The sequence below is a fragment of the Monocercomonoides exilis genome (genome assembly GCF_001643675.1).
Source record: "Monocercomonoides exilis strain PA203 chromosome Unknown scaffold35-1074681, whole genome shotgun sequence".
Taxonomy (NCBI): Eukaryota; Preaxostyla; order Oxymonadida; family Polymastigidae; genus Monocercomonoides; species Monocercomonoides exilis.
In genome coordinates this window covers 944,323-955,051 of record NW_027150580.1, presented here as the reverse complement: position 1 = coordinate 955,051, position 10,729 = coordinate 944,323, and the positions used below count along the sequence as shown (strand labels likewise).

Genomic DNA, 10,729 nt, shown 5'->3' with positions numbered 1-10,729 from the left:
TATGAATAAATCAAAGATATGTTTCAAACTTTTTCTGCAATTAAATCATTATAAATCCGATTTTATCATCCAAAAATATATTGAAATATTATTGAATAACTAAAAAAAAAGTCAAAAATGACAGATGGAACAAAATTCAGAAAACTAAAAAATTTGTCTCAATTGTCTTTATCTATTTTCTTTGCATGTTCAAACATCATTTTGCTTGCCTTTTTGTGCTTCGCTCAATATATCGAGATAGCTCAATGGTCTGAACTCGAAACTTTTTTTCGACCATTCTTTTCCTTTTGGTTCTTTATTTTGAAGAATCAAATCTGATCCGGGATTAAAATTAATAATTTGTTCTCCTTTTTTCCTTAGTCCAACAGTCCGTGAAGCATTTGCACCAAATTCCAAGGCAAATTGTGTTTGTGTGTAGTTCATTTTGTTGGGAGAAAGGCAAATCAACATAATCATTTTTGATCCCATCTGAAGGGAGTCTTCCAGCAGCTGCGTCAAAACCGAGTCTCTAAATGGTATTCTGGGCAACGCCTGCTGTTTTGCAACTTGTTTAACTTCGCCTTGTTGAGACATTTGCTGCGATATTTGAGTCTTTCTTGTTTGAGTCTTCGTTTGTATCTGAAGCGCATGCAAAACTGAGCCAAGCGCAGCCAGAGATTTGTTGATGTCTGCAGATTCCAGCCGCTGTGCGCCTTCTGTTCCTGACTGTGCTGCATTTTCAGAGCCAGCAAGGTCAATCAGCGTTAATTTGGAGCACACGACTTCTTCGTCCCATTCATCGTTTTGTTCTGATCCACCATTAAGAGCATCCTTTGTTATCTTCTGCTCTTCTTCATTTGAAATGTCTGAAATGCTCTGAAGATCCTTCTTTTCAGAAGATGCATCTTTTTTGCTTGTCTGCTGCTGATTTTGTGCAGATGGTGCTTTTGTGTTCGGCTGCTTCTGCTTTTTCACTCTTCTTTTCGATGCAACAAAAAGTGAGCATACAAAATGTGAACGTGAAGACGTAGCATTCATCAGCGTCGGAGCTGTTTTTCGCTGTTTGGCAGCAGCATCGATGAGATCCAGTGCAGCTGTTGACGACGAAACAGGCTGTGCAGTGAGGTTCCATCTGAGAAGCCAATCTTTAATTGACTGTGTCAAAATGCTTCCATCACCAGAAAAAGAGGATGTTATTGAAGTTGAAGATGCCTGTAGAGGCAGAGGAGGCAAAGCAGCAAACGGCGAATGCTTCACTTTTGGCTCTTTGTTGGCAGCATTGTCAGAAGGCAGCATTCCGAACACTTTTTCTCTTCGTATTTCACAGATGCTCATCCACAGCTGCACCTGTGCTATTTCATTCCCCATTTTCCGCTCTCCTGCCTGGTTCCACACTTCATCCACAAGCAGCTCAATCAGCCCCTTGTCTTTCCTCTCCTTCCGCTTTCCGATGCTTTTTAGGTTCCCTTTTTCTGGATGCTGCACTCCTTGCATTGTGAACGTCTTCCCAGAGCCTGTCTGTCCATATGCAGCAACACACACGTTCTTTCCATCCAAAAGCGATGTGACAAGAGGCTGTAGCTCCAGAAAGATCTCATAAGTTGAGCTGTTCTCCCCAAAAACCCTGTCAAAGTGGAACACTTTTGGGGGTATTTGCAGCTGATTCGCCGAAGACGAAGACGAAGATGAAGACGAAGATGAAGGAATTTTCAGATAGAGTGCGTCTCTGTGCATCAGCTCGACTGTGTCTTCTCCAGTTATTTTGAGGATGCTCTGGCTGTCTGATTCAAACGAAGAGAGAGGAGCTGACTGTTCGATAATCTCATTCTCAATCTCTTCATCCAGGTTAGTCAAAGCAGCAGAAGACGAAGCAGAAGAAGAAGTCGAAGAAGAATACTCTGAATTGCTTCCTTTTTGCTTCTCAGCCAATCCTTTCTTGCTTCTGTCTTCTCCAACAGTCATCGGCCTCACCCTCACCAACACTCGAATGTTTCCTTTCAGTGTCTGCATCGCATCGTGCAGCTGGCGCCGGGCAGTTGATTCTCTGTCAAGCTGCTCTTGTGTCTTTCGGAGGACGCGGCGGAGAACTCGGCATTCTGCTGACAGCCGCGCTGAAGAGCCGAGAAGATTGCAGAGAGAAGAAAAGGCAAGCTGACCGGGCGAATGGCGAAGTGGATGTGATTGGACAGATGAAATGGTTGGAATGGTTGAAAATGACGGAGATAAAAATGATTTAATCTGAAGTGCAGAAGATGAAAGTGAAGTGGAAGTGGAAGAAGAAGAAGAAGAAGCTGATAAAGGAAGAGAAGATTCAGCTCCATTTTCTGAAATGTTAGGTGATTCAGAAGAATCTTTATCTGATAAAGTTGAAAAAATATTTTCTGTCGCATAATCCAAAGGCTGATCTTTTTTGGAGATATCTTCTGATGACGATGAAGTGGGCATAAGAGATTGCATTGGCATTGGCGCAGGCACACAGACGTCTGTGGTAAGCGATGTGGAATGAGGTGTTTCGGGGTGTTGTGGCGAAATGGAAGGTGAAGTGAGGGAAGATATATAGTCAGAAACATATTGTGTGGATTGCATGTGCGTGAGTGCTTCTGTCACATCCTTTATTTCCAGCTTCAAAGAGGAAAGATCGGCCAAAGTCTGCTCTTTTATTTTCTCTCTGAATGAGCTCAGCTTCATCTCAGCATCTTCCTTCATCTTCTCCAACTTCTCGCTTCTTTCTGTCTCGTGGAGAAGCGCATCCATCAGGGCGCTCTCTTTCCTTTTCTGCCTCTCGTAGAACTCCTTCGTCGAAACGTTTATATGCTTCAGCTCTTCAACCATCTGCAGCCTCCTTCTTTTCGCTGCACGCGCTTCTTCTTCACAGCGCAGAGCAGTCCCCCAAGCGTCTTCTACCTCCATCTCCAGAAAACACATTTTTTCCGAAGAATGTCCCGGTGGCCATTGTGCACATGAGCTAGTTGGGTCTTTGTTTTCATTTGGAATCCGAGAAGAAGTCAGAGGAGAGTCAATAGCTGATTGTCTGCAACATGAACTTGCTTGTGGAGAGTTTTTTGACTGAATTTCTGGAATACATGGATCGTTTATTTTTTGAGCTGGTTGGGGTGGCAATGAGGGAGAAGCTAAATGTGGTGGTACTTTCGATGATTGAAATTCTTTCGTTAAATTTTGATAAATATTTGATAAAAGATCAATTATTTGTTGAGTTCTTGTTGAAAATAAATCATCCTTGTTTTCTTCGAGATTCAAATCTTCTTCATTTTCTTCATCCATAAAGGAAGAATCGTGAGCAATTCGTTGCTCCTGAATAAATGATAGAATCGATTTTCTAACTTCAATTTCTTTTTCTGCAATGCAATCTCTCTCTTGAAGCGTTCTCCAAGTCCTTGCTCTGAGCTCATTAGCTTCTTGCTGAACTTTTCGTATTTCTTCCTTTAAATCTTCAATTTCAATATCTTTTTCTTTAATTTCAGTCTCCAATTCAAGAAATCTTTGTTTTTGATCTAATTCTGTTTCCTGTCGAAGTGTTTAAGCGATAAAAACCATCAAAGACATAATTAAAATTATAACATTAATTGTATTGAATGAAATAATTCATTTCACTTTGAAAAGACAAAAACAATGAAATAATAATTCTCGCATAATACATTCAAAACACATTTTAAAAATAAGCCTCGTTTTAAGGAGGAATAAAACTTTAATGTTTCACAAAAAAGCAAACATGAATGCTTTCTTCATCTTCCATAAAATGTTTTTAATAATATTCAAATGTGATCCGACCCATGTTGATAAAATTCATTCGAGAGATAATTTCACACGTATTTGAACGTATCAGTTGATTGAAAATAAATTGAGTATTTGTTATTTCCAGAATAATTATTTGTTCCCATTTTTAATTAATTTTCTCTGAGATCAATGTCGATTGTTTTCAAGGATACTCCTAAATCTGACCACAAAGTTTGAGATACATTTAAAATAACTTATGTTTATCGGGATTTTGCCATTGAATTCATTTTTTCACTTTTATTTATTTTTGTACAATCCTCCGAAATTTTGATAGATTAAAGGCACTTCTATTGACTATGCGCATGGTACAACTTGCTTAGCTTTCTTGTGCAAAGATTTTGCATGTATTGCATCTGATTCCAGAAGTACAATGGGGACAGTTATTTGTTTGATTTTTGTTTTGACAAAAATAATTTTGAGAAATTTTTCCTTTTGTCCAGCATGCCAAACTGTTAAAAAAATTATCCAAATCAATGACATCATGGTTTCTACTATGGCAGGTTCTGCTGCGGATTGCCAATATTGGAGCCGTGTTGTAGGAGCGGAAGCACAGTACGGAGCTTTTTTTTAATTTGAAATAGTTTTTCTCACAAATAAACACTTTTTTTCTAATTAATACAGGTTATACGAACTTAAAAACAAGCGTCCTATGACTGTTGCAGGAGCAAGCAAATATTATTCCAATATTTTGAATCAATATAAGGGAAGGGACCTTTCTGTTGGATCAATGATTGTCGGATATGATCAATTTGTATGAAATTTGATAAATTTTATACAATTATTAAAATGAATATATATGTAATTTTATGTGGATTTTGCAGGGGCCTGATATGTATTATATAGATTCTGAAGGCCAAAGAATTCAAGGAAAGATTTTTGCATGTGGTTCTGGTTCGCCATTTGCTATCGGTGTTCTTGACCAATATTATCGCGAAGATCTGACAGAAGAAGAAGCTGTTGATATAGCGCGGCGTTCAATCTATCACGCACAGCATCGAGATTCTGCGTCAGGAGGGTTAACGAATGTGGTAATTGCTGACAAAAATGGGGTAAGATGGGTTGTGAAGCAGGACAACTTCGAATTATTCGGCAAGTACATTGATGACCCATCTCCTCTCCCAATTGGAGCATAAATGGGAGTAAGAAAAGAAGTACACAAAAAGAAATGAGAAAGGAATTATTGCAAAAGAAGAATTTTTCAACAGTCTTGCAAATGAAATGGAATCATGCCTGAGAAGCTGATAGGACTGAATTGAATATTTTAGTAATGGAGAAGAATGAATCTATTTTTTATGCTCCTTTTTGTTTTTTCATTTTTCATCTCAACTTCAGTACACCTCAATTTGCATCTATTTAATCTTCACTTAATGTTTTCTCGCTGCTTTGCATAAATAAAGATTTCTTTCTTCGGAATATTTTAAATGGTCAATTTTTTTATTATAATTTTCAAATTGAACCATGAAGTGTCTTTTCGAATGTTTGCGATAAAAAAAAATTGAAATAAAAAGGTCATAAAAAAATATCAATAAACCAGTTTGTAGTGAGAAATGAATTTGGAAGTGAAGTTATCATAAACGGAATTACGATACATGTTTTGCAGAGTCTGCACTGAATGAACTTTTGTCTCATATAAACAGTCGTGTATCATTCAACAGTTCTTTTCGTTTCACTCATATTTGTTCAGCCTTGTCACAATAATCACCCTGACTGTCTGATCAAACGAAGTCACAACACCCAGCCCCAGTTTGTCTGCATTCCAATCGATCGAGTGAATTGGCTGTGAAGACAGCATCTGTTCACACACATGCTCCACCTCTCCCATTACACCTTCAGTCTTTCCGTCCTCGGGATCAACACGCCATCGCTGTGATGGATATCGATATCTGCATCATATGATTAAATTGCGATCATCCAATTGCATTGAAAATGGTTGTTTATTTATAACGTACAACAATATTATAAATGCCTAAAAAAGATATTTAACTGCCACTAAACCTCCATATGTCGATGCTTCCTTTTCCTCCGGCTGTTGCAAATAATTCTCTATTTTGTGGAAGATGAGAAACGTCCCATAATGTTCCTTCTGATGCCCTGGAAACACAAATAATCAACGAAACAGAAAATGTGGAAGATTATTATACAAATTGTAAAAGAATGAAAAAAGTTGAATAGTTTTTCTCAATCAATCCATATAATGTCATAATTCTTTGTTTTCAAATAATCAACAAACTTTTGTGCCAAATTAGCATAACCCTTTTGTGGATGTTGAGTTCTCATATCAAATAAATAGAACTTGCTTTCCAAAGTTGTTGCAATCAATTTATTCATCTCGATATCTCTTCTGTCAAACTCTAAAGAGCAGATTCCATTTCTAAGATTAGCCTCCCAACGTAGTGAACGTGTTCTCATGTCTAATAACTTCAAATCTCCGTTGTCATAGCCGCATGCAACACAACGTTCGCTGTCATCAAAAGAATTTCCTTTTAAAAAAGTTATTCATAAATATTGGTATTATATTTTTAACATAAAAGTTTTTTTGAATAGAAATATGATACCAAAAGCAACTGCCCAACAATCTGGTTTTTTTTCAAGATTTTCTGGTGCAATAAGGCTCATAACAGGTCCGGAGTCTTGACGAGGATCCCACACATGAACGCAGCCATCTCGGCTTCCAGTTACAATTTCAGGTGCTCCATGTCCCCATCGACCGCCGCAGCCATCTATTGTGTTGATAATCTGTTTATGTGCTCCAACTGTGTATAATGGCGATGAAAGATGTTCTAAATCCCTTTTTGAAAAAAATAACAATATTTGCAAAAATTAAAGAAATATTGTTTAAAAAATTAAACATTTCAGCAATCGTTGCAAACCAAAGTGAAAGTCTTCCGTCAAAGTCTCCTGTGGCAAGAAGACGATCTTCAAGAGCAGCTCCAAAAGTTCCACATTTAAATGATGCCTTTTTTTCAATCTACAATGAAATGAAAAATGTTTGGGTGATTATATGAAAAATGTTATAACTCTTTGTGAAGAATTATGATTTAAAAAATTAACCTGTTTTTGTGATTCAAGCTTTCCTCCATAAAGAGAAAATACTTCAATTACACCTGTTCCTCTTGGCATACATCCTAAGACAACAAATCTAGCACTTTTTGGTATCCACTTTGCATCATAGCAAGTGTAATTTAATGACTTTTCTTGATATACAAGAGTTTGAGGCTTGTCCATTTTTGATCTGAAGCCATATCACATTTTCTAATTTAAACATAAAAATAACTGAAGTGTGAATTTTTTAATTTTATAAAATCATTTTTGATAACTTAGGCGAAGTGTTGATCCATCTTCCATCACATAACCGTCTAGTCCTCCGATAGCTCGAGTAGATTGTTCAATTGTCTGATATTCAACAAAGGCAACTTCCTTTTGTGTTGGAGCAAGTCTAACTTCAACAAATCCTGGATATCTGTCGAAACAAAGCATTCTTTAATTAAAACATTCAATTAAAAATTACCAAACTTGGAGAACAAGGCCACAAGATTGCTTTCAGTTCGTAAAGGTGAGAGTCCTTGAACAAAAATTACCTTATTGGGAGGTATGGTTGGGACAGATGAAGATGAAGTGGAAGAAGAAGCCTCAGAAGAATTTTGTGGCTTAACAGACTCTAATAGTGATAATATTCTTTGCTCAGATTGAACCATTCTTTCCATCCATAGAGGGTCTAATCCTTCTTCTCTCATTGTTGCATAAGACTGGCTTTTAGAATATGCAATGTTCTTGCATTTGATAGAAATTTATATAAAATGATGAGATGAACTTTAAAATTCAAAATTATTATTAAAATTTTTGCATACCATAGGCTTTCCGAAAAAGTTTTTTCCTTGAAGATTTTTCATTGCAATTGCGGCCATTCCCCGTTCACGGAATACAATAAAAGCTTGCCCGCGCATTTTTTGTGTTTTTAAGCAAACTATATCAATAACAATTCCATATTGCGAAAAAAGAAGATATAAATTCCTTTTCAGTTCTATTTTAATAAAGTATCAGAATGAATGAATAGTTTCATAAAATAAAAAAGAAAACCTTGTTTTTTAAGTTTGTCGTTCAGGTTATTGACATATAGTGTTGCGATGCCAGTTGCGACACTTGCTAAATGTTGTGAGGGATAATTTTTGAATGTTAACATTTTTCAAGTCAAAACAACAAATAAGAAATTCACATGAATTATCAAATAAATGTTAGCAAATATTCAAATTTCTTATCAAACCTTGTGGTTGTATCATTAATCCTCAAAATAAAAAATCTAATAAATTAAAAGGATAAATGATGGTAAGATCAATGTTCTTTCAAAAATGAACTTTTGTCTTTTTCTTCTTTTTAAATTGATAATTACCATCAAAAATGCTGAATAAATAACGAAATAATTAAAATTAAATATTAATGTTTTTTGATTAATAAAGATGATGACAATTTATTATTTCGAATATTTTTCTTTGTAATACTATTCTATAAATATTTATTGCTTTGTTGAAAAGGGAAGAAACAATTACTTCGATGTTGAAAAAAATACCTAGGCTTTTTTAAAAAAGCAGAAAAATATCAAATTTTTGAAATTGTGAATTTTTTTTCCTGGATCTTTTTTTAGATTTTCTTATAAAGAATATTTCAAAAGGTGTATTATATCTCATGAAACAAATATCCTTGAACAAAATTAAAGATACCATTGGAAACTGATTATTTTTGTTTTTTATCACATTTAATAGGGTCATCTTTTTAATGTGACTTTTTCCTTAACTGGCACTTTTTTTGTTTTTGCTCGCCAACAATTGAAAAACGCTGGATGACTTTCAGCACTTTATAAATCCTTTTTAACCAGTTTTATTCTATTTATTTACTGTCTTATTATTTATTTTTGTTTTTTATACATTTAGAAATTTCGTTTTTTTTTTTTTTTTTTTTTTTTTTTTTTTTTTTTTTTTTTGCTAAATTTAATAGGACTTTTACCAGCCCACCAGGCAACTCAAAAGAAATTGATGAGTTATTTTGAATTGCATAAACTATTATTTAACTGTTTTTAAATTCTTTTTTTCACAAACACTTTTTTCTTGTTTTTTTTCACATTTCATTTTTTTAATAACACACAAACATAATACTGATTATTTCTTTATAAATATAATGAAATGATTTAAATAAAAATTTATATGGGTGATTCTTTTTGAAATAATAACATTTTTCGGTGTGCTGTTTTTTTAAAGATTGTTTGCCATTGGGTAAAGATTATTCATACAAGTGCTTAATTCATCAGAACTGTTTCAAAAACAAATGTTTAAGCTGAATTGAAAACGATGGACTTATGAAAATGCATATTCTCTTTTCTACGTTCATTTGTTAAAATTCAAGGGAGTTTTTTCGAACCGAAAAATTTGAATGGAACGATACGACATCAAAAATAATCACCCATATGAAAATAAAACATTCTTTTAATGAAATGTTTAAAAAGTTGAACATTGTTGAAATGTACTTGTCTGGAATATGCAAATGGTACCAACCTATGATGATCTGAGATCACATTTTTGATATTTTGATGAATTCTTTACAGAAAGAAAAAAACAATGTTCGATTTTGACAGCACTTCATTATAAGAATGTTTTATTTTCATATAAATTTTTTATTTTAATCATTTCATTATATTTATAAAGAAATAATCAGTATTATGTTTGTGTGTTATTAAAAAAATGAAATGTGAAAAAAAACAAGAAAAAAGTGTTTGTGAAAAAAAGAATTTAAAAACAGTTAAATAATAGTTTATGCAATTCAAAATAACTCATCAATTTCTTTTGAGTTGCCTGGTGGGCTGGTAAAAGTCCTATTAAATTTAACGCGAAAAAAAAAAAAAAACGAAATTTCTAAATGTATAAAAAACAAAAATAAATAATAAGACAGTAAATAAATAGAATAAAACTGGTTAAAAAGGATTTATAAAGTGCTGAAAGTCATCCAGCGTTTTTCAATTGTTGGCGAGCAAAAACAAAAAAAGTGCCAGTTAAGGAAAAAGTCACATTAAAAAGATGACCCAATCAAACTTTTTTTAAAAGCTTAATATTTAGATCAAAATTAAAATCACAAAAAAATAAACAATTTACATATGCACTTGAAATTTAAGCATCAAAATCATTTCAAATATAATTATGCAAATTTGTTATTCTTTTTGAAAAGCCGTATATGTGAAAATTTTTCAAATCAAATGAAATTTGGTATTTTGATTAAATTTCTGTTATTACTCACAAATCATCACCAAAATAGAAGGTGTTTTTGATAATGATATGATTAAATTTGAAATGAAGTTACGTAATCCAGAATAAAAAAATTCGATCTTGTTATCTTAATTTAAAATATTTGGGTCAATATTTTTGATGTCGTATTATTTCTAATAAAAATTTCGGTTCGAATATTTCTCCTTTATATAAACAAAATAACATTGAAAAGTGAAAAGGCTTTAAAAAGACCACATCATATTTATTTCTGCTTTAACATTTGTTTTGATAAAAGTTGTGTTAATTCAACAATTCTATCACAAAATCTTTTCCCAATGACAATTTTTGAAAAATTGACTCCCAGAAAAAAGTTATAATTTCAAAAATAATCACCCATATGCTGAAAATTCTTTTCTTTGATCAGTCAACAAGCGATTTTCACACTTATTAGACAATGAAATCCTTTCAATAATAAATTTCCCACATTTTTCTTGAAATGTCAAAATTTATAAATTAATTTGGGTTATTATTTTTGAAATCATAACTTTTTTCGAAAATTTTATTTTGGATATATTGTTTATTTTTGCAAAGAGATTTTATGTTCGAATGCTGAATTCATCACAACCGTGTAATAGACAAGTGTTTTTAACACAAATAAAGATGATGATGTCTTTTGTGAGTCTTTTCATTTAACGATGTTTTTTTTT

The 10,729-nt window shown here is 33.4% G+C and overlaps 4 protein-coding genes across 4 annotated transcripts; 1 reads left to right on the top strand and 3 right to left on the bottom strand.

Moving 5' to 3' along the window:
• Nucleotides 1-189: 189 nt before the first annotated feature.
• Nucleotides 190-3,733, bottom strand: MONOS_10483 (kinesin 14D; the record flags this gene model as incomplete). Its single annotated transcript, XM_067862937.1, has 2 exons — nucleotides 190-3,504; nucleotides 3,710-3,733. The coding sequence occupies 2 exons, from the start codon at nucleotides 3,731-3,733 to the stop codon at nucleotides 190-192; spliced, it is 3,339 nt and encodes a 1,112-aa protein (XP_067724007.1).
• A 144-nt stretch (nucleotides 3,734-3,877) lies between these two features.
• Nucleotides 3,878-5,257, top strand: MONOS_10484 (putative Proteasome subunit beta type-5-B). The gene is made up of 5 exons (XM_067862938.1): nucleotides 3,878-3,945; nucleotides 4,049-4,160; nucleotides 4,215-4,326; nucleotides 4,396-4,525; nucleotides 4,596-5,257. Exons 1-5 carry the CDS (start codon nucleotides 3,904-3,906, stop codon nucleotides 4,905-4,907), a joined length of 708 nt encoding a protein of 235 aa, XP_067724006.1. The 5' UTR covers nucleotides 3,878-3,903; the 3' UTR covers nucleotides 4,908-5,257.
• A 183-nt stretch (nucleotides 5,258-5,440) lies between these two features.
• Nucleotides 5,441-7,008, bottom strand: MONOS_10485 (putative WD repeat-containing protein 92; the record flags this gene model as incomplete). The annotated part of the gene is made up of 6 exons (XM_067862939.1): nucleotides 6,826-7,008; nucleotides 6,645-6,742; nucleotides 6,330-6,562; nucleotides 6,005-6,254; nucleotides 5,770-5,865; nucleotides 5,441-5,657 (listed from the first exon to the last, which is right to left on the bottom strand). The coding sequence occupies exons 1-6, from the start codon at nucleotides 6,997-6,999 to the stop codon at nucleotides 5,441-5,443; spliced, it is 1,068 nt and encodes a 355-aa protein (XP_067724005.1). The 5' UTR covers nucleotides 7,000-7,008.
• On the bottom strand, nucleotides 6,999-8,096 carry MONOS_10486 (U2 small nuclear ribonucleoprotein B''). The gene is made up of 5 exons (XM_067862940.1): nucleotides 8,036-8,096; nucleotides 7,852-7,917; nucleotides 7,623-7,795; nucleotides 7,288-7,544; nucleotides 6,999-7,234 (listed from the first exon to the last, which is right to left on the bottom strand). Exons 1-5 carry the CDS (start codon nucleotides 8,049-8,051, stop codon nucleotides 7,078-7,080), a joined length of 669 nt encoding a protein of 222 aa, XP_067724004.1. The 5' UTR covers nucleotides 8,052-8,096; the 3' UTR covers nucleotides 6,999-7,077.
• Between the last annotated feature and the right edge of the window lie 2,633 nt (nucleotides 8,097-10,729).